The sequence below is a fragment of the Hirundo rustica genome, chromosome 7, assembly GCF_015227805.2.
Source record: "Hirundo rustica isolate bHirRus1 chromosome 7, bHirRus1.pri.v3, whole genome shotgun sequence".
Taxonomy (NCBI): domain Eukaryota; kingdom Metazoa; phylum Chordata; class Aves; order Passeriformes; family Hirundinidae; genus Hirundo; species Hirundo rustica.
In genome coordinates, this window is record NC_053456.1 from 19,189,548 (window position 1) to 19,213,363 (window position 23,816).

At 37.2% G+C, this 23,816-nt stretch overlaps 1 protein-coding gene across 1 annotated transcript in view; it reads right to left on the reverse strand.

The window, feature by feature from the left end:
* Positions 1–23,816, reverse strand: part of LRP2 (LDL receptor related protein 2) — a 119,858-nt gene that overhangs the window by 27,536 nt on the left and 68,506 nt on the right. The window contains exons 32-54 of the mRNA XM_040069821.1: positions 23,117–23,283; positions 21,270–21,413; positions 20,208–20,317; positions 19,151–19,328; positions 18,617–18,830; positions 17,923–18,162; positions 17,612–17,800; positions 15,706–16,626; positions 14,998–15,163; positions 14,371–14,529; positions 13,149–13,438; positions 11,953–12,156; positions 11,326–11,568; positions 10,586–10,711; positions 8,814–8,933; positions 7,842–7,973; positions 6,747–6,948; positions 6,001–6,296; positions 4,992–5,508; positions 3,057–3,209; positions 2,441–2,611; positions 958–1,181; positions 376–553 (exon numbers count right to left, since the gene is read on the reverse strand). Of these exons, the coding sequence (XP_039925755.1) occupies positions 376–553; positions 958–1,181; positions 2,441–2,611; positions 3,057–3,209; positions 4,992–5,508; positions 6,001–6,296; positions 6,747–6,948; positions 7,842–7,973; positions 8,814–8,933; positions 10,586–10,711; positions 11,326–11,568; positions 11,953–12,156; positions 13,149–13,438; positions 14,371–14,529; positions 14,998–15,163; positions 15,706–16,626; positions 17,612–17,800; positions 17,923–18,162; positions 18,617–18,830; positions 19,151–19,328; positions 20,208–20,317; positions 21,270–21,413; positions 23,117–23,283 (5,344 nt within the window). The remainder of the gene's footprint in view (positions 1–375; positions 554–957; positions 1,182–2,440; positions 2,612–3,056; positions 3,210–4,991; positions 5,509–6,000; positions 6,297–6,746; positions 6,949–7,841; positions 7,974–8,813; positions 8,934–10,585; positions 10,712–11,325; positions 11,569–11,952; positions 12,157–13,148; positions 13,439–14,370; positions 14,530–14,997; positions 15,164–15,705; positions 16,627–17,611; positions 17,801–17,922; positions 18,163–18,616; positions 18,831–19,150; positions 19,329–20,207; positions 20,318–21,269; positions 21,414–23,116; positions 23,284–23,816) is intronic.

Genomic DNA, 23,816 nt, shown 5'->3' on the forward strand with positions numbered 1-23,816 from the left:
TATTTGGCAAAAATTGACACATTGTAAAAGATGTTAGAAAAAAAACCCCAAAAACTAAACCCCACAATAAAAGTTTTCAGATTTGAGAATTCAACAAGAAATGGTTTCTGGGGGTTTATGTTAACAACCTAAAATTTGCTACATTAGCAATGCCTAGAACACCAAAAAAAGTTTAAAATACTACTTAAGGAACCAGTCTAGAAGTACTTTTCCAAAATGAAAGCCTATCTTCCTGTCTTTTCCTGGTTTTCTCTCTGCAAGCACATCACAAACTCATAATGAGAGCAGAAGGAATCCCTAATTTCCTGCCCTTTTGAACAGACTAACATATCTTTAAAAACACATGGACAAAGCTATGGTGAGCAGTGGACTTACCTCTCAGTGTCTGCACAGAGAAACTGGGTGCTAGAGCACATTGGAAGGCAGTGGGCTGTATTGCCAAACTGTATGACCATGAAGTTATCAGGACATTCACAGGAAAACCCCTGACCACCAGCTTTTATTAGGCAAAGATGGGAACAACCACCATTATTGGTGCCACACGGATTATTAACTGATAAAACAGAAGAATAAATATCACCATACACTGTAAATTCCAGAACACAAAGGTTTCAATCTACAAGAGATTCCTCTAATGCTGTTTTGAAACCTTAAATGAAGAGGTTGAAAACCAAAACCTAGGTAAGTAGGCATTTCATGAGAGAAATATATGTCATTTCATATACACAAAATGTATGCTATTAAGCCATGATGTTTTAGAAACTAATTTAAAATTATGCATTACCAGTCATTGCTTTTCAAAGAACGGGCAATTTAATATATATAAAGCAGATGCCTACATCTGTGCATTTTATTCCACTCAGCAAAGGCAAAAGCTGAATGCACTCAGGACCCTTTACAACTAGTCCCCAGATAACTGCTGACCCTCTAAACACAAATCTGATTCTGTTTTCTCACCAAATGGTTGTCTGTATGGATGGTAAACATGGATGTCAAATGGTCTGTGCGTGGTATTAACAAGAACAGTCCTTTCTGATCCGTCGTATTTATTTCCTTTTTCAACTGTCCTTGTGTTCCAGTCAGTCCAATATATCGTGTCTTCAAAAATTGTAATTGCAAATGGATGAGGTAGAGTCCCATCATATACCGTGTGACGATGGTGTCCATCCAGGTCAGAGTACCTCCACAAAGAAAAATTTGCGTGAAACAATCAGATAAATCCTAAAACTTCTTTCCAGCTTTTCTCTTCACATTATGTATGCTTATGGTCCATAAATACTGGTGACCAGAAACATGCAATGTAGAATTGCAGCTTATTTACTCCCGAAAGACAGATCACCATCCTTAGCTTATTCATTTTAGTATGTGGAGGAAAGTAAAACAGGTTATTTCAGGGAAATAAATGGAATAGTGTAACATCCACGGAAATGTACAGTCTTCCCACAGAAGCACATTGGCTAGAACAATGAAATTTTGCACATTTATTGCCTTAACAGCAAGTTATCTTTGTCACAAAAGAGACTAGCTTGCCTAGATGATTCAGACTGCAATAATGGAACACTGAAGACAATAATAGGCTTCTTATATTCCTAAATTTTATATGTCTTTCAGATTTAGAGCTTCCTTTGCTGAGCTATCTTTGACAAGATTTTACATTTTTACTAATACCTTGCTATTGGGAAATTATGAAATACAAGAGAGGAGAGAGAGAAACATACATACAATTACCTTACATTTTTAAAAAGACATCTTTAATACTTTAGCATAGAAAAAGCTGCTAGAAGAATCAATGTGGAGAAGAATAGAATTAAATACAAATATAGATTTAAATGTGCATATAGATATGGTTTCAAAATATTTCAGTAACACGTATTTCAAAAGAATTGAAATAATCAAATAACTATTACTCATTTTTACAGCTATTTAAGTGGGAATTTTCTAGTACTAGAAGCAATGTATAGATTTTTCTTGATTGACAAAAGAATCCCATTTGCCAGCATGAAATTTCATTTCATACTTATGGACATTCAAACATCTTCTAAAGGTTTGTATACAACTTACGAGCACATAACTAGTTTAGTTACAGCTCAATTCTTACCTATAAGCAGAAACAAGAGAATCAAAAAACAGGGACTTTATAATTAATTCTGAGTTGGTTCAGGTTGTATAATTAGATAAAGAGAAGTTGGATATTTTAGTACAGAGTGTGAACCTTTTCACTGTAATTTTTGGACAATTTTCAGTGAATGTAGCAACTCGGTTACTGTATCATCTAATGATCCGTATCATCTACTACCCCAGACATCTTGAATCCGGTTTTCTAAAGGAAGTAGAAAGTGGGCAGAAATACATATTCTTTTTACAGCACCTATACATTTTCCCATCACAATCTGACGTGATTGCAATCATTCAGTTGTTTTACTATTTTCTGTGTACATACTCAATATAATTTAGATGGGCATCTGTCCAGTAGAGCTTGTCATTGGTGTAATCTATGGTAAGTCCATTGGGCCATTCCAACTTTGTAGAGATGATCACAGTCTTCTCCTTGCCATCCATGCCAGCTCGTCCAATATAGGCTCGATCTGCCCAGTCTGTCCAGTAAATCTGTCTGTTCAAATGAATACTCAGAGTTAGGATTGTTGAAGTAAATACTAGAATCCACACCTCAAATATAGTAATTTCCTGCCATAGAACTAAAGCAGAGATGGAGGAAGAAGAAAGCTAATATATTTCTGAGTTTAACTGCTACAGCAGACAATTGTGCAATCACAATTTAATTCAGTCAGCCCCAACATCTACCAAACCATACACACTTCTATCAACCTTTATAGCCTTGCAATCAGAACTTTCTAGTCCATATGGAACCAAAATCCCCTTTGGCTGACAGCCATGCATATACACCCACAACAGGCAAGCTAGTATTTTTCCTAACCTGCAACTAAGTACTAACATCACAGAAATCTAAATGCAAGCAGCCCAATTTTACTTCAGATTTTCAGAATAGTGCAAGATTATTTGCAAAAGAAAGGAAAAGGACTCTTGAAAGGTCATACCCATATTTTGGATGAACAACAACTGCTCTGGGATACTGAAAGCAGAAAGTATTGTTGGCATCCACACACCGATCCACCAGTTTTTTCCGGAATCTTCCATCAAGTTCAGAGACATAGAGACAATCTCGGTAGGCATCTACCCAGTACAATTTTCTGAAATATTTTAGAGTTAATTTATTAAATATTATTTTTCTCCTTATTTTGCTTTGCTGCATCTTTATTTTTTTTTTTCTCCTAGAAGCAATATATCCACTGTAAAGGAACACATACTTCTTCATACAATACAAAAGACTGACATATCTTAAACACCATGCTCCAGGCTGCCCTTTTCACTTCTGTTTTTCTTGTAATCTCAATCAGTGATGCCAAATTCAAACTTGAAGGTGCCCAGTTGAGTAATAATATGCCATTTGCCTTCAAATTCCTAAACCTCTCTTCCCTTGCTGTCCTACCAACAATGGCCAGGAGCCGGAAAACAGACATGCAGTGCAATGGACTGTGACCAGGGCTGTAAGGCATTGTAAAGAATCCTCAACTGTTCCATGCTGTCACCTCTGCTTTCATCAAATAAGTGGAAAAGTCCTAAGTAGTTTGACACCCCAATTTAAACTTCACTTAAAAGAATTTTCTAACACTTCTATTACTTTGCCTGGGAATTACACACAGCCGTAAGCAAAGAAATCATAAAAGCAGAAGGGATGTTTTTTTAAAAGCCTGTATCAAAGCAAAGCATTAAATTCAATTAGAACTACAGCAGGATACTTTGAAATTCTCTGCAGAGCTGGCCAGCTCCAGCATCCACAGTGTCATTCCCGCAATGGTCTGTCAGATATAATTCTGTGTACACCACCCTAAGTAGTACCATTCCCACCAGGGAGGAGGAGAAAATAGTCTTCTCCAACCTGCATCTCATGGCATCCTTAAATCCTCCCTCTGCACTGAAAACAAGCAGAAAAATTCAACCATTGTACTGTCCTTCAGCCTGCCTGGAACACCTAAACAAGAACTGACTCAAGACATAACTAATGGTAGCTGAAATACTTCAAAAGCTGTTTTAGAAATGAAGCAGTAGGACCACTTCAGCTAAAATTTGCCTTTTGCTTCATCACCTCTCCATGAATCGCAAAGTATTTGGCGCCGCTGGCAACATCAATTATCATTACGTTTAGAGAAAAAGTGGCTTAAAAAAACCCCTATTATATGGGCATATTCATATAAAAACTCATATAAGTTCCAAAAGTGACTTTTTGAACAATTCTTACTGGTTTACAGTATAATCCATGTTATTTAAACTTTTCATACTTATATTACTGCATTTGGAAAGCAAGATGAAACACAGCAAGACCCCTGTCAGAGTGGCCATCATATAATGACATAGGTTGCATGGCAGTAAATCAGACTACTTTTAGAAACATGGCAGGCAATTAAAAATTTACCATAATGAGATGTGTCTTCCAATTACGTCACCCATATGATGGCGTCCTGACAGAAAATCATGTGGCTCATGTTGTTTGAGTGTGTCAGTTAAAGGGGCATTTTTCAAGAGCAAAAGACACATGCTCTTCACACTGGTACAGGAGGTAAATTTCACTAAGGCTTACTATTACTTACTTCACCAGGATCTAGTTACCTGTTACAATATTTTGTTTATGCAGAATGAAACCTGCATGCCAATCCCAATATACGCTAGCAAACGACTGATGAGAGACCAAGTCTGACAGAACCTCAGTATACTACATATGAGAGTAATTTCCGTGTAATGTATTAGATGCTGATAAACAATTTCAGAGCAGTTGTATAACACTCTATCCACAACCCAAACTATTTTAGTATTCATCAGGTATTTCATATGCAGTGGGGTAAAACCCCTAGGATAAACTCCTTCACACATCATTTCTTCAGTAGCCCAGAAAGACAAAAAATGTATTTTCTTACCTGCCAACCCAGTCAACAGCGATACCTTCCCCGTTGGGTACATCATCACTTATCACTGCCTCCTTATTTGTTCCATTTAGGAACATTCGTTCAATGACATTCCTCCCCACATCAATCCAGTATAACCTCTTTTCCACCCTGTCAAAGTCCAGTGCCACCACATTTCTCAGTCCTTGCAAAATGAGAGAGTAAGACTGGCCATCTGCTGTGAGATTTCTCAGATAGTAACGGTTGCTAAAAATAAGGTATGGGGAGATATTACTATTTTGCCGGCAACTTTTTCCATCAGGCTCCCGGATATAGCCTGGGGCACACTTACAGATGTAGGAGCCAGCTGTGTTCTCACAAATCTGGCTACATACTGATGGAGTTTCATTGCACTCATCAATATCATCACAAGTCCGTTTATCAGACATAAGTTTGTATCCGGGATGACAAGAACAGTAGAAACTTGTCTGTGTGTCTGTACAGTCATGATCACATCCACTGATCGAAGGGTCACTGCATTCATTTACACCTGGGGAAGGAAAGGAGTTCTATTGAAGGAGCCAGCTAGCAAAGTAATGGTGAAGTCACTTTCCAATGCACTCCACTCTCTCTCCTGGCTACCCTCTGAAAGTGCTGAATGTGGATGTGGCTGCTGTAATAAAGGAAAAAAGAAAACAACATAATCTAATATAAAATTATTCCACCACCTCTGAAATCTGTCACGACACCCAGTGCAAAGTATGGATTATGTCATATTTTGGAAATACAAGGGCAATGCATCACAATGTATGAAATACATTTTGTTTATATCACTAGCTTATCATCAAAGTCAGTTAAAACAGCACCTAATAAATATGACTTAATTAAAGCAAAATAATCTTAAAAATCCATTTGTTATAATTTTAATTTCTGATGAACAGCCATGGAATATGATTGGAATAAAGGAATCATCTTAGGAGTGTATTTTTTCAAAGGTGCCTAAGATTTTTAAATTAGACAGTACAAATAAATCTATACATACCACATCCTTTTTCATCACTGTTATCTAAGCAATCATCCAACCGATTGCAGACTTTAACCAGCTCAATGCAGTTTCCATTGTCACATTTAAAATGATGAGGAGAGCAGGTGGCTTCTGGTGTAGTACAGAGATGTTCCAGCTCATCAGATTCATCACCACAGTCATTATCCCCATCACAGATGTAGGCTTTGGAAATGCAGCGCCCGTTCTGACAGGTAAACTGGTGCTGTTGACACGGTTCATAGATGCATCCTCTTTCATCACTGCTGTCACCACAGTCATTCCGCCTATCACACCTGAAGAAGAATGAACACTCTCTTCAAATATAAGAAGGCAATCACTGTCTCCAGGGCAGATGGATAGATACACTCTCCCAATTTCCAAAGAAGGTCAATATTTGGCTCCAATAGAAGAGACTTTCAGAAACTGGGTTCATATGATACAGTCTGATCTTGTGAGTCCTACTAATATTCCTTATGTGCATTACAGGCTGGACAGAATCACTCCAGCAGATGTTACTAGTGACAATAAGAAGGATTAAATCCTAACGGTGAGCAATGGGAATATTAACAGAAAATTCTAGAGCATTTTCAAGTCAAAGCTAATGCACAAATGCAGATCAGACCAATAATTTCATTACAATATGCAGATCTAATTACAACTAAATGGTGTGAAAAAAGGTTGAATTAACTCCTTCACAATAAGCAATTTTGAGAATTTCTACAGCTGCCAGGGTAGTTACAAACCTGTATGTGTTACGGATGCACAGGCCATTACTACAGGTAAACTCATTTTCTGTGCAAGATCTTCGTGTGCAGTTCTGGTGTTCATCAAGAGCATCACTGCAGTCAGCATCCCCATCACAGACCCATGCCCGAGGAATGCACCTCCTGAGCGGGGGTCGATTGTTGGCACAAGTGAACTCTGCTGCTGTGCAGTTGCGGTTTGCTGAAGGAAAAGCACATTCACTAACCAAGCTATACTCTGTGTATGTGACACCCTCCTCAGCCACCTACACAAAGAGCCTGGATATCCACCCAGAATCCGCCATAGAGCCATGCCCTGCTGCACACACAGAGATAAGATACCACTGTACCTTCTCATGTACGTGGCTGGCTGAGAGCCAAAGCATTCCTTATGCAAAGCTAACATGTGCAGATATCTGCATCTCACTGGATTCTCAAATAAGCTTTTACAGCCAGATTTTCTGGGAGCTGAGCAGCCTCTATTCCCTGTTTTGTTCAACGTATTCTGTGCTCCAGGGAGCAAGCAGAGGTAGCAATATTATAGTTAATAAGGGCAAGGATTATAAGTATAACCAACTGTTCTCAAAAGTATCAAGAAGCAGGACCAGGCTTGGTGAACGTCCTTCCCTTTGTCCTCCTTCTGAACAGATATGCTTATTTTGTTCACTAGTTTTTAAAGATATTAAGCCACAAACATGTGGTTATTAACATGCACAAGACACAGTGCATGATCACCAGGGAGCATATCCACTGAAGCTGCTCTCCTAGCCAGATCATACATATGACCCAGGTTAATTATATCTCCATTTCAACTCAACAACTCAAAGAAGAATAATTGCAGAATCAGAACAATATTTTGTTGGGGTTTTTTGCCAGTAAAATATTCAATTTCGATTCAATATCATAAAAATGAAGGTAGAGGAAGATTGTACTTCATGCTTAATGTTCATCTTTCCTTAACTAAAAACCAAACTGTGATAACCCATGACAATAGGGTAGAAAAATTGGCAGTGGGTGAGAGTTTGGGGGTTGCTTGTTTTCTAAAAAATGCCTGCAGGAAAAAGTGCAGTGCATCTACTTGCATTAACCACCTACCACAATTATGTCTTTGATCCTCATCACTCATATCCCCACAGTCATTATCACCATCACAGATCCACGTTGCTGGGATACATCTGCCATCATCACATCTGAACTGGTCGCTCGAACAAGTCCGCATTTGGGGCACTTAAAAATGAACACAACCACTGTGCTTGTTAAACTAACCTGCACTGCCATGAAATCTACTGAGGACTGTACTTCAGGAAGAAGCTTATGACAGTTAATTGTAAAATCAAAGCTTAATTGTAAAATAGTTAATGCATAATATGCAAAACATTTTCTTAATCTAAAGGTGCATCTCCAACCATGTGCAAAGTGAGCTACCAGCCCTGCTGAAACCATAGAAGAATCTTGCCTTATGTTATTCTTATTTTTACAGTGAGAATAAAGCTATGTTATAATATCAATTGTCAGTGACTTCAGTTAGCTCCTTCTCTTCTTCCCTGGAGATCACTGTCCTTTTTTTCAACTCCTACCCTACTCCTCCGCTTATTCCCATTAGTTTCTATTGTACATACAGGATTTGTTTACTGTAATACTATGATACCCACATACTGTGCCAACACTGTTCCCCTCTGCATCCCACATTCCCTTTTTCCCCAAATGTAATACTGCATGCACACTTTCTGTACAGCATGACATCTGCTTTTACATGCAAAGCAATACCAAAACACTTGCTCTTTTTTGCCATTTGATTCACTACCATCGTAGTATTATAGAGATAGGAGGTTATACATTAAGAGTAATCACATTATAATCAATCAGTTGTTGCAACTAAAGCCTTCATATTCAATACACAGCTTTACGTATTTAAAACTCAAATTACTCAGTGATTCAGATTAGAGACACTGCATAAAACCCAGAAGATGTTTATTTTCCACCTAGTCTGGATCAAAGCTTCTGCCTACAAGACAAACTACCAATTTGCCATAACCCACCATGTTGTATCTTCTGAGTGCAACTTACCACAAGAGGCAGGTTCATCAGACCCATCAGCACAGTCTATTCCTTGATCACAGTACCAATGAGCAGGAATACAACGTCCCGATGTACAACGAAACTCACTATTTGTGCAAGTCAGAGAGACTGGAAGAAAAAAAAACAAAGCATGATTTTTTTTTTTTTTCTGCTACCTTTCCAACTTGTTTAAAGTTGCTTTTGTGTCCATGCTATGCAAAAAATATTACAGTCCCCAAAAATGAAAGAGAAAAAACTATGCTAAGAAGGATGTCTTTTCTCAGCCCCTCTGGAAAGAGTTATATGTACAAACTAGCTTGATATTTGTATGCAAAAAAATGGGCATGATCTTCTCCCTGGTCATATGTATCAGCTAGTAAGTAGACAAAATTTGCCCTGGAAATTGGATTGCCTGCAGCAATTGTATGTATGTTCTACATTTCTACTTCAGTTTTCTGCACAGGAAAATGACCACATTTCAGTATACTCATTTCTCCAGTGCTCAAACCATGCATAACAGACTCAGTCCTTTACAGGAAATCAAAATGTGCATTAAGGAAGTAATATCTCATGGTAGAGAATTTTCCTCCTATCAAGTTTTTCTTCACTTGCTGGTAGGAATCTTTTCTTATTGGCAGTGAAGAACAAACCATAACACTGAGTAGTTCCAGCTCAGCATGCTGAGAGTACTCTCTGCACTTCAGCAGAGCCCCTTGATCCTGGCATGTCTAGAGGGTTTTGACAATTTCTTCAGTAGCTACCAATACTTTCCTGTACCCTCTGATGGTTTCAAAGTACCAGAAGGATTCAGTCTAGCCTTTTAACTTGCTCTGTGCCTTTAATGATGGAAATCAAAGGCAGTTAACTATTGCTCATTAACATCTTGGTGTTTCTTTCATCTCTCATTCTCTCTCTCCCTACTCCTTGCCCCTCACGACTTCTCAATTTAAGTAATTCAGCAGGGACGCAAACAGTAGAAAGGACAAAGCACACCTTTGGTGAGCAGAAAAGGGCTCACTATAGCTACATATTCTTGACACATTGGTGTCCATAGATAAAAGTGGCCACATTCTGGCTACAAAAAACGAACTCACATTTTAATAAAACTGGGGCATAGTTAATTCAAAGCATGTACCTCTAGAAAAAATAGTGAAAGCAAAAATAATCTACTTAGGCAATACTAAAACTAAATCACAACCTGAAAATATCCATCATGTTTTATAAATTGATCCATAATATTTTATATGGGAAAAGTACTACCTAACTTCTACCTAATAATAATGTCCTAGCAAAGTTAATCTGGTTTGTAATTAAGGCCGATTGAAAACTAGGCACTTCCATATCCTAACTGGAAGCTACAATGAACAACAAATCGTATGCTGAAGCATACACAACCACATGAATGAGCTAAAAGAAACTTGAGTCCAGAGATAAATTCATTCATTTAGAAGGAAAAATAATGTTAAAATTATGGAAAAATACAGCTTTCTATAATACTTAAGTGACAAACACCTTGTAAAGCAATAAAAAATACAGACCAAAATAAGTAAAAGGAACGATCCTCAAATGCTGTATTAAAACTCTGTAAAAATGTATCATCTTTTTTATTAGATAAAAGCATTATTTAGATAATCAGGAGCTAACAGTACCATGCATATATAACTTCAGTATTACAAAAGTAGACGTTTTGAGAACAGTTGAAGGTATATTAAAAGAAAAAAGTGGAATAAATTACAGAAGTATCAGAAAAGTAACAAAGGCCCTCAACGCTCTTAACTTACCACAGTGAGTAGGACTCTCATCACTCATATCCCCACAGTCATTATCACCATCACACAAATACGTTCGAGGAATGCAAATATTTGTGCTTTGACATTTTGTATAACCAGACTGGCACGTACGCTCCGCTTTAGGGAGGGAGGAAAAAGGCAAAAGTGCTTTAGAGCTATTTTAAATGCTGTTATGCTGTTATTTTCATGAACTGCAAAGCTGCCAATATAGAACTAATCACAGTTTACATCTAAAAGAAAACAAACATAACTGATAACTTTCATAAGGCATATAATTTTAAACTGTGCTGTTATGGGATAACAATATACACTGCAGATTATTAAATGTAGTATAATTAATATAGCATGACACAAAGTAAAAAGCCATTGTCAAATTCCAGGCTAATCCTGCAAAAATATAAACCCTGAATCCAATTTATCTGAAATAATCTTTTTGAAATCCATGGGATTACTCACAAGAATTAACACTACATACTGCATGAGCATTTGTTGCTTCAAGGAAGACTACTTAGAGTAACATTTAATATCTAATATCTTAGGGTGTTCCAGAACACGATTTAGCAACTCTATTTGTTTCAAATAACACTAAATGGTACCTGTGATGTAAATGTAAAAAACTTTTGTCCTTTTTGCTGATTTTGTCAGATTTCTTCAAATAAAACCATATTTCCCTCTCCCTTTGTCTAGAGAGTCAGACTCAAAGAGGCACTAGGTACTAAGGTGGAACTTACGACAATTCCTCTCATCGGACGTGCCATTGTCGTAACAGTTGTTTACTCCATTGCAGACATACTGAAGGGATATACACCTTCCATTATTGCAAGTGAACTCAGTGTGGGAGTCACAGGTTCGGAACAGGCAGCCAAGCTCATCACTGTTATCTCCGCAGTCATTGTAGTGATCGCAGCGGTAATGATAGGGTACACATCGCCCGTTGCCGCAGGTGAAAGCTGTTGGTTGACAAGTATGGAAAGCTGCAGAAAATTAAAAAGAAAAAAAACCAAAAAATGTGAATAAAATATAATCTAAGTTCTCTGACAAAGTAACAAGTAAAATCACAATAGTTTTACCTGCCAGGGCAAACACAGCTGCAAAACGGACTGCATGAAAAGTAAAATACATACTTGAATTAAAAAATTAGAAATAGGCTATACATGACAAAAATTCAATACTACAGTGCTTCTGGATTCTAAAGCGAACCACTAGTCATTCAGACCTCAAATCTGTGAGCAAGGGAGGGATTATTGTTTCCAAACTACAGCCATAAGATCCATGATCACAAAGCCATGAAAGTGACAGAGACTACAGAACAGACAACACAGAGTACACTTTCTAAAGCAATTATTTTAAATGCTTACCACACACACTTTCCAACTCATCACTGCCATCACCACAATCATTGTCATTGTCGCATTTCCACCGCTCAGAGATACAATGTCCATTAAGGCACGTGAAGAAACCAGTATCACACCTGGTACCGTTATCCACGATACAGTGCTTGTTGTTATTGGCTAAATACCAGCGACCTTCAGAGGGGCACTGACATTCTGCACCAGCTGGACCTACATTTATATTTGTCAGTTTAAAAAAAAAAATAGGACACACAAAAAAGGAAACTAATTTAACACTGAAGTTTTATTACAGGGTTCCATTAAAGTGTTCATAGAACACACAGGAAAAGACAAAGAAATTCCCATCATTCCTGTTTGATGTATTTACCTAGGTAGTAGCATTGTGACTTAGTCAGACTTTTATCTCAGTTAAGCATATGCAAACCCATTAAAAACCACAGAAGTTATTTCAGAGTTTCTTAGAGGAACTGAGATCAGAATTTGGAGTATCTTAGTACTTGTTTGTTGTCCAAATACCTTTTTAGTGGCAGCAAGATGGCATGTGATACTTTCAAATATCACAGCTATATCCATCCACTGAGACTTTATCACTCAATATCAAAACAGGCGTTCAAATTTCTTACAATAGACAAACTGCTTTTCTCAAAATTAATGAGAAGTTTGAGCTGTTTTCAGACAAGACAGATTTTTAATGGTATTTAAGATGCTACAAATGAAAACAGGCACTGAATGACTTTTTCAAAGTCAAAGATCATAACTTCAAAAAATCTACAACACATGAAACAGCTCTGTAACGCTTATGTAATAGAGAAATAGCAACCATACTTTTTTAAAATGCCTTGTAGGAAACATCCAATTAGTATACAGTAAGAGTATATACTCTTAAGGTAAGCATATGCTGCAGCACTCAATGTCTTATCCAAGGAAAGTTTAAATCCCAGAAAACAATGCTTTGGTTTGAGTTGGAGAAACCCATAACTTTTATTTGTGAGGATCCTCAGACACAGCTCCTAGGTGTGTTGGTGAAATACCATGATCTTAAATGGCAATCATTTTGATTGCATTTATAAATAAAATAGACATTAAAAATTTGTGAACACTAAGAAATATTTCAGCTGTCCCCATGTGACTAGAATGGTTATAATCTAAACTCTAATACAGGAAACAGTAATAGCTTACAGTCATCAAGCATAACAGCTTACCTGGTGCACAGATGTGACTGCAGCCGCCATTGAACTGGTTGCAAGGGTTCATACACTGTTGCTGCTTACTTTTTGCCCAGACATGAATATCCATTGGTCTTTGTGGAAGATTTGTGATCATTACAATCTGATCTGAACCATCATACTTATTAGCTCTATAAATGCTTCGAGTGTTCCAGTCTGTCCAATATATGTGCTGATCAAACACTGTCATTGCAAATGGATGCAGAGCAGTGCTAACAATTACCTCACGATTTGTACCAGTGAGGGTGCATCTCTCAATCTTCTGCCTACAATAGCAAAGAAATTATTACATCTTAAAAGAAAGAAGTCTTTTAACTTATGTATAAAACCATGCCCTAATTAGTCCGGCAACTGACATCCAGCATTTCGTAGTGTTCACCAATATCTTGGGTGCTGCTATGCTCCCCCACCTCCATTAACTAGAGTTTGAAACAGAAAAGGTCATGTTTCAAATATTTGACATCCTGTATTCCTCTTAATATAGACATCCCATTACAAGTGCCTTGGCTTCCTGTATGCAGATAAATCCAAAGAGCCACCTCCTTCCCAGAAGATTCTATAGAGACACAGGGAACGGTTTTATTATATTACAGAGAACACTCTTTTGATAAAACAAAGAAGTCTGAAAAATAACTTCTGTGCTGAAGAAATCAGAGGGGGATGGTCTGATTGCTGCAGTAGTTTCTCCAAGACCATGGGTGAATTTGCATGTTTAGAAAACGAAACCATTTTTTAAAACTTTCCTGCTGATGGAAGAAATTCTGTGCCATAAATTGAAGGCTAGAGCCCTGTCTCTTAGGCAACAACAATATCAGGTCAAATTCCACAGATGAGAGACATTAACCATGAGCAATGAATTCTGTAAAATGTGTACTGTACAAATTGCATTTGTTGGAGAAGACACTTACGAAAGTCCTGAATTGCATGTAAGACAAACAACCTGACAGCTGGTACAAAAGCATAAAGCAGAGAACAAAATCTACACTGGGACATAATATAACTTCTTACTGTACAGTAGTTTCACATCAATATTAAAACTTGACATTGCATTGCTATTAAGTAACTCCTAACATTCTATAATGTCAAGTACCAAATTCAACAGAAATGCTGAAAACCAGCTAAGAAATGAGGAAAAAATAAATAGAGCTATTAAGATATTAAACAAATGTAAACCAACAAGTGTGTTACCATTACATACAGATTTGCATCAGCCCAGTACAGCTGCTGTTCTTCATAGTCCAGGGTAAGTCCATTTGGCCATACCAAGTTTGTGCTTACAATAGGTGTTCGGAAGTTTCCTCCAAGTGTAGCTCGCTCAATCTTTGCATTTGAACTCCAGTCAGTCCAGTACATATACCTGCCAATAACGTGATTATATTTTCATAAAACAAAACTCAGAAACTCTGCTTTTGGTGGTATTTCCACCCTGGTGTCCCTCACTGAAGTGTGCACTGCAAAACTACAGGAAAAGATCTTCTTCCTCTATTTTGGCTCACATGGACAAGGGAGTTTTCTAGAGGGATCACTGGGGTCCGCTGCAGTGAACGTCAGAAAACTTTTTCCAGCTCCTATGTGAAGCTAGTAAAGTCAGTTAATCTCTTTTTTATCCTTCTTAATTATAACACAGTATAACTGGTAATGAAATTAAAAGCACAGTATCATACTGTAATGACCCCATCCTCTCAGGAAATGTTTTGATACTGAAACAAGAATTCTTCTGAAGCATTCAAGGGAAGGGTGAGAGGGTTATAAGAAGTGTCTGGCAGTCTTTGTTGAGGTCTAAATTGTAGTTTCACCTGTAGTCAAAAGAAAATGCAACACATACCCTCTGCAGGGATCTAATACAATGGCTCTCGGCCGCGGCACCCGGGCAATCACGGTGCGGTTTGATCCATCCACAGCCATCGAGCTGATGGTCTGATTGAGGTAGTCACTGTAGTAAACTCTGTTGTTGATCCAGTCAAAGGCTATGCCATCTGGAGTCCCCAGGTCTTAGGTACATGCAAGCAAACACACACCAGCTCAGCATGATTTCCTGAGATACTGCAGCACTCTTCATCTATTGTAATATGGCTACACCAAAGACTTCTTTGAAATGCCACTGGTACCAGTGCAAATCTGACCATTTAAAAACCTGGAGTAGTAATACTTGGGAATCAGGCAGTATACTATATATTGCAAAGACTTTTCTTTCACATATATTTAAGTTCTGGTTGCTATTCTTCAAGTAACAGGAATCCTCCCTCACTCCATTATATTAATTTATTACATACAATTTTAATTTATTATGTATCATTTTATTTACAGAATAATATCTATCCAGTTTTATATTTACATTTCATTGGAATCAAGATGAAATAAGAATCTCAGAAAAGGAAAAAATGAAGGAGAAAAAAGAGCATTTTATTAGACATCTTAACTAAGTGGTTGACCTTGACCTTTAGCATAAAAATGCCAGTTGAGATAGAGGTAGGTGCTGCAGGTCATTTTTTTAAGTATCTAATCACTTCATACCATATTTCAGTACACTTACCAGATGCAACTACAGTTGGAGAGCCAATTCCTGAGTAAATACTAACATAACTGATTCTTCCTGTTCCTGAAGGATAACTTTGTGTAAAATATATTCGGTTGTTTATGCTGTCAAAATCCAGGGCCACAGCAGTTCTCAACACATTGACTGTGCGGAAGGGAGGACTGTGATTTTCAGGATCTAGGTGGATACTTCTGAGGGCATTCTCAAGAGCAAAAATCAGGTAATCATCTGTTGAAATGGAACATCTCTTGCCATCACTGCCTAGTGTTCCAAAGGCACAACCACATTTTGGTGTCTGAATGTCAGGGAGGGCAAAACAGAGGTGAGAACAACCTCCATTGTTGTCCAAACAAGGATTGTTGTTGACATCAAGGGGTGAACGCAACTGGAAATTGCTGTCGTAAATTGTAACATCCCTTAGCCAATTAATGTTATCTCTTATTACTGTTGGCTGATCAGTATTGCCTGGCTGCTTGCTGGCTCGGAAGACTTTTTTCAGGTTTCGATCCACCCAGATCATAGAATTCCCAAAGATAGTGATACCATATGGGGTTGGATAGCGACTGCCATAACGTACAATTTCAACATCACCACCATCAGGCTGAATTCTTGCAATCATATCTAAGGAATCATCCACCCAGTAAATATAGCCATTGCTGTGATCTATGGCCAACCCACGAGGTGTGACAATGCCCTCAGACACAAGAACTGTTCTGTTGGTGCAATCAAGAAATGCACGTTCAATCTTAGGATTTTGTCCATAGTCTGCCCAGAAGAGATATCTGTTTTTTGGGTCGACTACTATGTGCCTTGGCATGTCTATGGTAGTCTTCAGAAGGACACGGCGATAAGTTGTGTTTAAACGCAAAACTTCTATAAAAGTCTCTGTCAGGAATGCGTTTGTAAAATAAAGATTTCCTGTATATAAAAAAACAAAACAAATCAGAAAAGCAAAAGAGAAAGTTAATATTAGCATCAATACCTAAGAAACATAAGTTGCTAAAATGCAAAACTACAAAGTAATAGCCATCATAAATGTTAGTTGGAAGCATAAGGTATTTGCCTACAATCTGATGAATTAGAAAGAAGACAGCTAAACTGACAGTAATCAATTAATATCTGAAACCTCATGGATTGCCATAGGTATCAGTAGTACAGTTGCCTTTTAAAACACGCAACTAGGAAAGCCATGTTATGGCACAAAACTGTATACAGGAACTACATTAAGTGTTTACAGCAGATGATTATCCTAAAACTCATCCCAACAAGCCTATCAATCAACTGAAGAATTTCTGCAAAACATATATACAGTGTGTGTGTGTATATATATATATATAAAACCTAAAGTATTAATGGCAATTGTTGATTAATACTTTCTGAAGAGTTACTATATGAATTAATGTCTAATATGTTTAAATAGGAAAAGGAAGTGCACATGTGGAAATTACAGTTCAAAGACAAAATATTTCTTCTGCTTTTTTAAAAATTTTCATTATAACTTATAATATGTGTACACAGCAAACTGAGGGTAGATGAAAAGTCCATTCTTATTTACAATGTCATGAGACAGGTTTTGTGCATTCTTCTCTGGTACGTACTTTCACAATGGTAGTACACAGCTCTGTACAAATGTACAGAGAGGAGGAGAGGCCTAAGACAAATAATAAGGCATCAGGAGAGAAAAGGCTCTATACATCTTCTCTGATAAATGTTCACCTTTACACATATATTTAAATGTAAGAGCCATTCATTACTTCCTCTTATTTTAGTATCAGTCAATTAAACCACAAGTTAGAACCACAGTACTTCCATTCAAAATAGTTCCATTAGAATCTACTTATGTTAGCCTAAAAATTTTATAATAAGTAAAGATTAACATTCTCCTAAATTCAGTTGTGCTTACCTGCTACCCAGTCAATTGCAATGCCACGGATCCCATTTCGTCCTATTCCATTTGTAATAACATTTCTAAAATAAGAACCATCAGGTTTAATTTTACGTATTGCATTCTGAGAAGAAACTGTGCTACTGAAGTCACACCAGTAAATGAAACCAGAAGGCATGTGAACATCCACATGAAGTGCATTTCGTCCTGAAATATTTTGAAAGTATCAATTACTGATATTTTATATAAACTAACTTATTTAAAATATGTACTATGCTAGAAAGAAATGCCAAAATACTAGGCATGACAAGATTATATTATTCACATACCTCTTCCCGCAAGTGGTACCATGGCTTCAGAGTGATCTGATGTCTCTAAACTAAATCCTTTAATAGCAGAGAGCATAGAAACAACTACAAATGAATTGTATGGGGAACAGGTTCTGTTATCAGGATTTAGCTGAAAGCCAGTAGCACAGGCACAGGAGAATAATCCACCAGGTACAGGCAAGCAAAGCTGCTGGCAAACTCCAATATTATTACTGCAGCCATTTGAGGAACCGGCAGAATCTGCAAAAGACAAGACAAACATGACAAAACAAAAATCTCAACTGTATCACCACAAACACCCAAGGATATACACCCAAATTCATACACTTGTATAGTATTAACAATTACCTGATAAAAATAAAGATCCTAGTCATAATACATTTTAGCACTGATGTGTTAGCAATGGGGTTACTGGACTCTCGTCATCTAAGATCAATGGGGCCAACAATCAGATCAAACAAATTTGAAGATAAAGTAACAAAATGTCTTAGTCAATACTACTTTAGTAAAACTACATGAGCCAATAGATGTCTTAACTAGATCCTGGAGCATATCTTTACCAAAACCAGGCAAAATTCTTCTGACACTTTTCCTGAAACCAAATCATAGCATTTCCTTTGAAAGAGCAAACATTCTGTGTCTAAGGAAGGTTTGAGTTTTTGCAAGTTGAAACACCTCTCTAGTAAATACTCACTGTCTCTGTAATACACACGTAGGCTCTTCAGTCTTGGGACATTATCTCTCAGTACTACTTTGTTTGCACCAGTGGTCTTGTCAACTCGTTCAATTACTTCATAATCTCGATCAGTATAGTACAGAAATGTACCGTACACAGCAACTCCCCAGGGATGAGAAAGATGAACCACCAGAGTCACACGATTTGTACCATCCACATTGCCTCTCTCAATCTAAGAAATCATTTTAAAGATTAGGATTACATTTCTTATAGCAACAGTTCAGTGTTATAATATAAAACTAAAATGCAATGCATGATACTAAAATCTCTCTTGTGCATGAAATCTTCACGTACAAGGTAAGAAGAAAAAGCAGACAGTATATGATTTCTGATCTTATATTTTTGATGGTATTTAATAACAACAGCTATCCAGATTTTGCTTGGTCCTGCAAACTCCCATTTATAAGAGAAAAATTATGTAGCTGAGTCACTCATGTGAACCACAGATGCAGAGACAGGTAAAGAAGCAATTATTAAAGAAATATCTCCTACCATTCCTGTGCTTGTGACAGCCCAGTACAACTTTTGTTCCTTAATGTCAATGGTAAGAAACTCTACATGGTCCAGGTTGCCAGTGAAGAGGGTTTGTATGCCTGAGCCATCCATGTTTGCACTGGCAATCTTTGCTGGGACTCCACTGTCAGTGCCCTGGTCTGTCCAGTACAACTTCCTGTAACAGACATTATCAGCTCTGTTAGAAAACTGGCGAGAGAAATCACTGGACCAGAGTCGCTTGAGCACATGCTTAAATCAAATTCCCCTGGCAATCAAATACTTCAGAACATGCTGAACAGAGCTCATGCTGAATCAAACCACAATGAAAAAGAGCTTATTGAGAAAGAGAAGAATGGTTGTTCTCTCAACAAAGAGAAACACATGGTTCTCTTGAAAGAGAGGAATGCCTCCTAAATAATTTTTAGAAATCCATAACCTCGCCTATATTGTCCCATGATACCATGAGCAGATAAATGCAGAGTATTATAACAAAAAAGGAGGAGAATAATAATTCTGTTTTACAGATGACTGCAACATTTCCGAGTGAGTTTGGTTTCAATTTTCAATTAAAACTAGAGTCCGAAAAAATCTAGATGAAACAGAAAAGAGGCAATTTGTTCTTTTGGGGAGCAAGAAGAAAAATTATATTTAGCACTATGCTTTTTCACATGTGACATTTTTCCCATGTAATATATCTTTCTACTAGGCTGAAGTCAGAGATCACAGGATATTTTACAGAAAGACTTTGGAGTTCTCTTTATTCTGGGTTCCCATTTTTCAGGGAGTTTTTCACAATCATAATATTCTGAGATAATTTTTGATTAAAAAATGGTACTATACAAGCATATTGTAAATTAAGGAAGATGAACATCTGTAATAATTTAGGAAGCTATGCACTTATTTTTTACAGCTTAAAAGAGTAACTAAATTCTGCACAAATATGAAACAAACAAAACCATGTCAAATCCAGGATGAAATCTGAAAACCCTAAAAATCAAGAAAAATACGAAGAATACACTCATGAGCAAATACAACAGCAGTTTTGGAAATTTACCCTCTTGCTGGATCAACTGCCAAACCAATCGGTGTGCCAGCTCCCAGAGAGGTGCCATCATTGGTAATCAGTGTTTTCCTGTACATTATGTCACCATGCAGCTTCAGGACCTATGCAAACATTGAACTTATCAGACTATGCAATATAGAACTTATGGTACATTTTCAAATTACAGGAATGAAGCCTAAATTAACATGGAGTTGAAATTGCAGAAGACTTTCTCAAATTCCAGGAAGAAAAAGCACATTGCTCTGTACTCTAACCATCTCCCTTTTCTAACATGTACCCCTTGAAGGAGCTGCTTGCAGCTCAGAACCTGTCTATAATAACAAGGAATGAACCCAGGTACAACAACAGTTAATCTCTCGGTTTCCATAATATCTTCAAGGCCTGAATGGCTTGATGAAATTCTGATTTAGAAAGCATCCCATTTCATTTGCTCAAATAAGCTGCCTTTTAATTTAATAGTAGACATTTATATTTTGGAACAAGAACAACAATGACTGGGCTTATTCACAGTCATTACTGTATTTTTATGTTATGTCTCCTCCATTTCCCTACTCTGAATGACAATTTTATCCTTCACATACCATGAGACTGCTTGTCTCCAGAAGCTACATATCATGTTATCAAAGCATTTGGGAATGGATCTTACTGCATTCAATGGCAGCATTCCTTTATTATGAGAGGCATTGCATTGGGATCAATGATTTGAAGTAAGGATAGTAACAATAGTAACTCTAGACATCAGAGATGTTGTATGTTAAACACTAGAAGCCTAAGGAGTTGTTGGGAGAAAACAAAAAGAGAGATTTATACATAAATAAAGTTTGCAGGATAGATCTATGCACAAATAAGAATATACCACTTTCAATCTTTTTACCAATGTTCAAATTTAAGTTTCTGTTCAAGTTTGTGAAGTATTTTTCTACAGTCAGATTGCACTTTAAAATAAAACTAATTTAAGTTTTTCACTAAATAAATATTACTAATTTCAACCTGAATACATAACGGTGAAAAATCCAGGCTCTTCTTTTGCAACTGTCCCTCTTAAATAATTACCTCAATTGACTGTGTCCCTGGGTTACTGTAATACAGGTTTGCAGATATCCAATCTAGTGCCAGACCAAGAGGAGTACCAATAACAGCTGCTGGAGCAAAAACTGTCCTGTTGGCTCCATCTGACCTCACTCTGTGAATTTCACCCTTGGAAAAAAAAATAACGAAAGTTTAAAAACTGTTAAGAGCAAAAAACATTCTCTATTCCAACTACATTCTACTATTCCACTTCTTTTATACTGCAACCTTTTCTAACGTTAGTCCAGTTCAAGCAGGGAAATGGCAGAGGCAGAGACAGAGCAGAACCAGGAATAAAAAATGAAGCACAGAAACTAGAGAAATATCTTTTTTATCAGAGGGTGATCCATGACTGACACAGGTGTCTCAAGGTGTCTCAGCTCTTTGGGAGCAACAGAAGCCTGAGGCCTGCAGGTCAGGGATACAGCTGGGGGGCACAGCCCAGAGGTACACGTTTGTCAGGCTTTGTCAAGACCCACCTAAAGCAGAGCCAACACCCAACACTCGCCTGCAAGGGCACCTGCCATTTCACTTGCCAGGATTTAACTTACTGTTAAATGCATGTATCATCAACCCTTGATCTCCTACACTATTGTATATGTCAGCTGTATCTGCTGCCTGACAGCAGTCAAGAATATTTTTTTGGACTGCAGGGAAGATGAAACATTTCCAAGTATTTAAGTATTTTCTTGGGCAAAGGTTTGCTTATATAGGTCTATTTAAATACTTCATTGAACTAAACATTCTAACTTTAAAAGAACAAATAATTAAACAAATTGCAATTTCTTTATGAGTTGCATAGAATACACTTTAAAATGAGTTATTTTTAAAATTGTATTTACTTCAGAGCTCCAAAATGTAAAGAAAGCAGGTTGGGGAAAAAAAGAAAAAATCATGTGTGGATGAAAAAAACAAGTTTGTGTGAATTTTTTCTGTTAAAACATAATTACAGAAATCTCCTTATCCACCATCATACTTCTCCAAGATTTAATTACTGCTGTTCTTGACATAAAGAACTGGTTTTAAGCTTCCAAGAGTGAAGATATATTGCAGAATCAGTAGTTCCTTATCACACCTGTCTCACAGACTACCACAGATTTTTTTTTTGTTTGAAGTGTCCATCCACACAAATTATGGGGTTGTTTGTTTTTTGTTTTTAAGTGACCAGTTAGCCTTATGGAACACACATAATTTCTTAGTTCATGACCAGCAATAAAACCAATTAGTCAAACAATTATAATCAATCAACTATTAAAGATTAGTTCAAACTCATTTTTCAATCTATAAGCCTCATATGTGCTACCTGGAAATTCTTGTGAGTTTGCAACCGTTTTCTATTTAAAGGAAACGATGCCTCTCTCTGATGTTACTTCACCAAGTGCTCAGACTAAATGCACATACACTCATTCTAATGTTAAGAGTCACTGTGTCAAATGCACTGCTCCCATGGAGAAGTGTCTTGGCTGTGTTTGCAGAACTGACTCCTAAGTCAAGAGAGGAGAGAGAGTGGACTACAGCACAGTGGGGCTGAGAGTGTGGGTCTGTCAGGGCTCTCTAGTGTTTCCTGTTCATGTCTCTGAGTCAGAAAAAACATTAATTAGCTGCTCTGCTGATGAAAATAAGAGCTACTTTACAAAAGAGATGAAGCTTTTTTACTTGTTTACAAACACTACACCAAAACAACAAAAAAACCCCCTCCATTTCATTCCTTTCTATTTATCAAAATTCTTACCAGGAACGCTAACATATTTCAGTGCAAAACACTTCAACACTTTTTGAAAATAAAAAAGGTCTTAATTTAGTGCACATTTTGAACACAAATACTAACTTACTGGATTTTCAACCCAATAAATCATCTGTTCAGAGTCATCAAAGTCAACATCAACACCATTTTGAACTCCTGCTATGGGAACCATAGCATCATTTGTCTTCTCCTCAGGGTTCAGAGAAATTCCGTAAATTATATTATCTCTTACAGCAATAAGGAAAGGGTGTTCAACTGTGAAAACAAAGAGTAATTCAGAGTTGCTTCTGGTCAAGAAAAAGGCATTATGATATGCTTTCCCCTTCCCACCCAAAAGTTCCCTGATGCTGAGAATAGTTCAATATTAGCAGTGATGTTTTGAAACCACTTACATAGAGATTTGCTCCCTCACTAGGAAGGAGGTTATCAGTTATTGAAATTGCTGTAACGTTTTAAGTTTCAGCACTGTGCAACTACAATGCAAATTCTGAGCAGAAGGAATAAGGCAGGGTCACTCACTGCCAGACAAAAGAAGGATACTCATGCAGTGCTAAGATGCTGTTTCAAATCTCTGAGAAGGGGAACCAGCCAGACAAAGCTCTGAGGATTCTGCAGGACCTTCCCATGATGGGTTCTAATGCCTATTATGCAGGACTCACAAGCATGGAACAATGCCACTGTGGCAACTGCTGATCATTATTATTAAATATAACTGCAGAAGTGTTTTCTTGTATTTTCCGTAAGGGAACAGACATACTCCCTTATGGCATACTTACTTATAGGTAAAC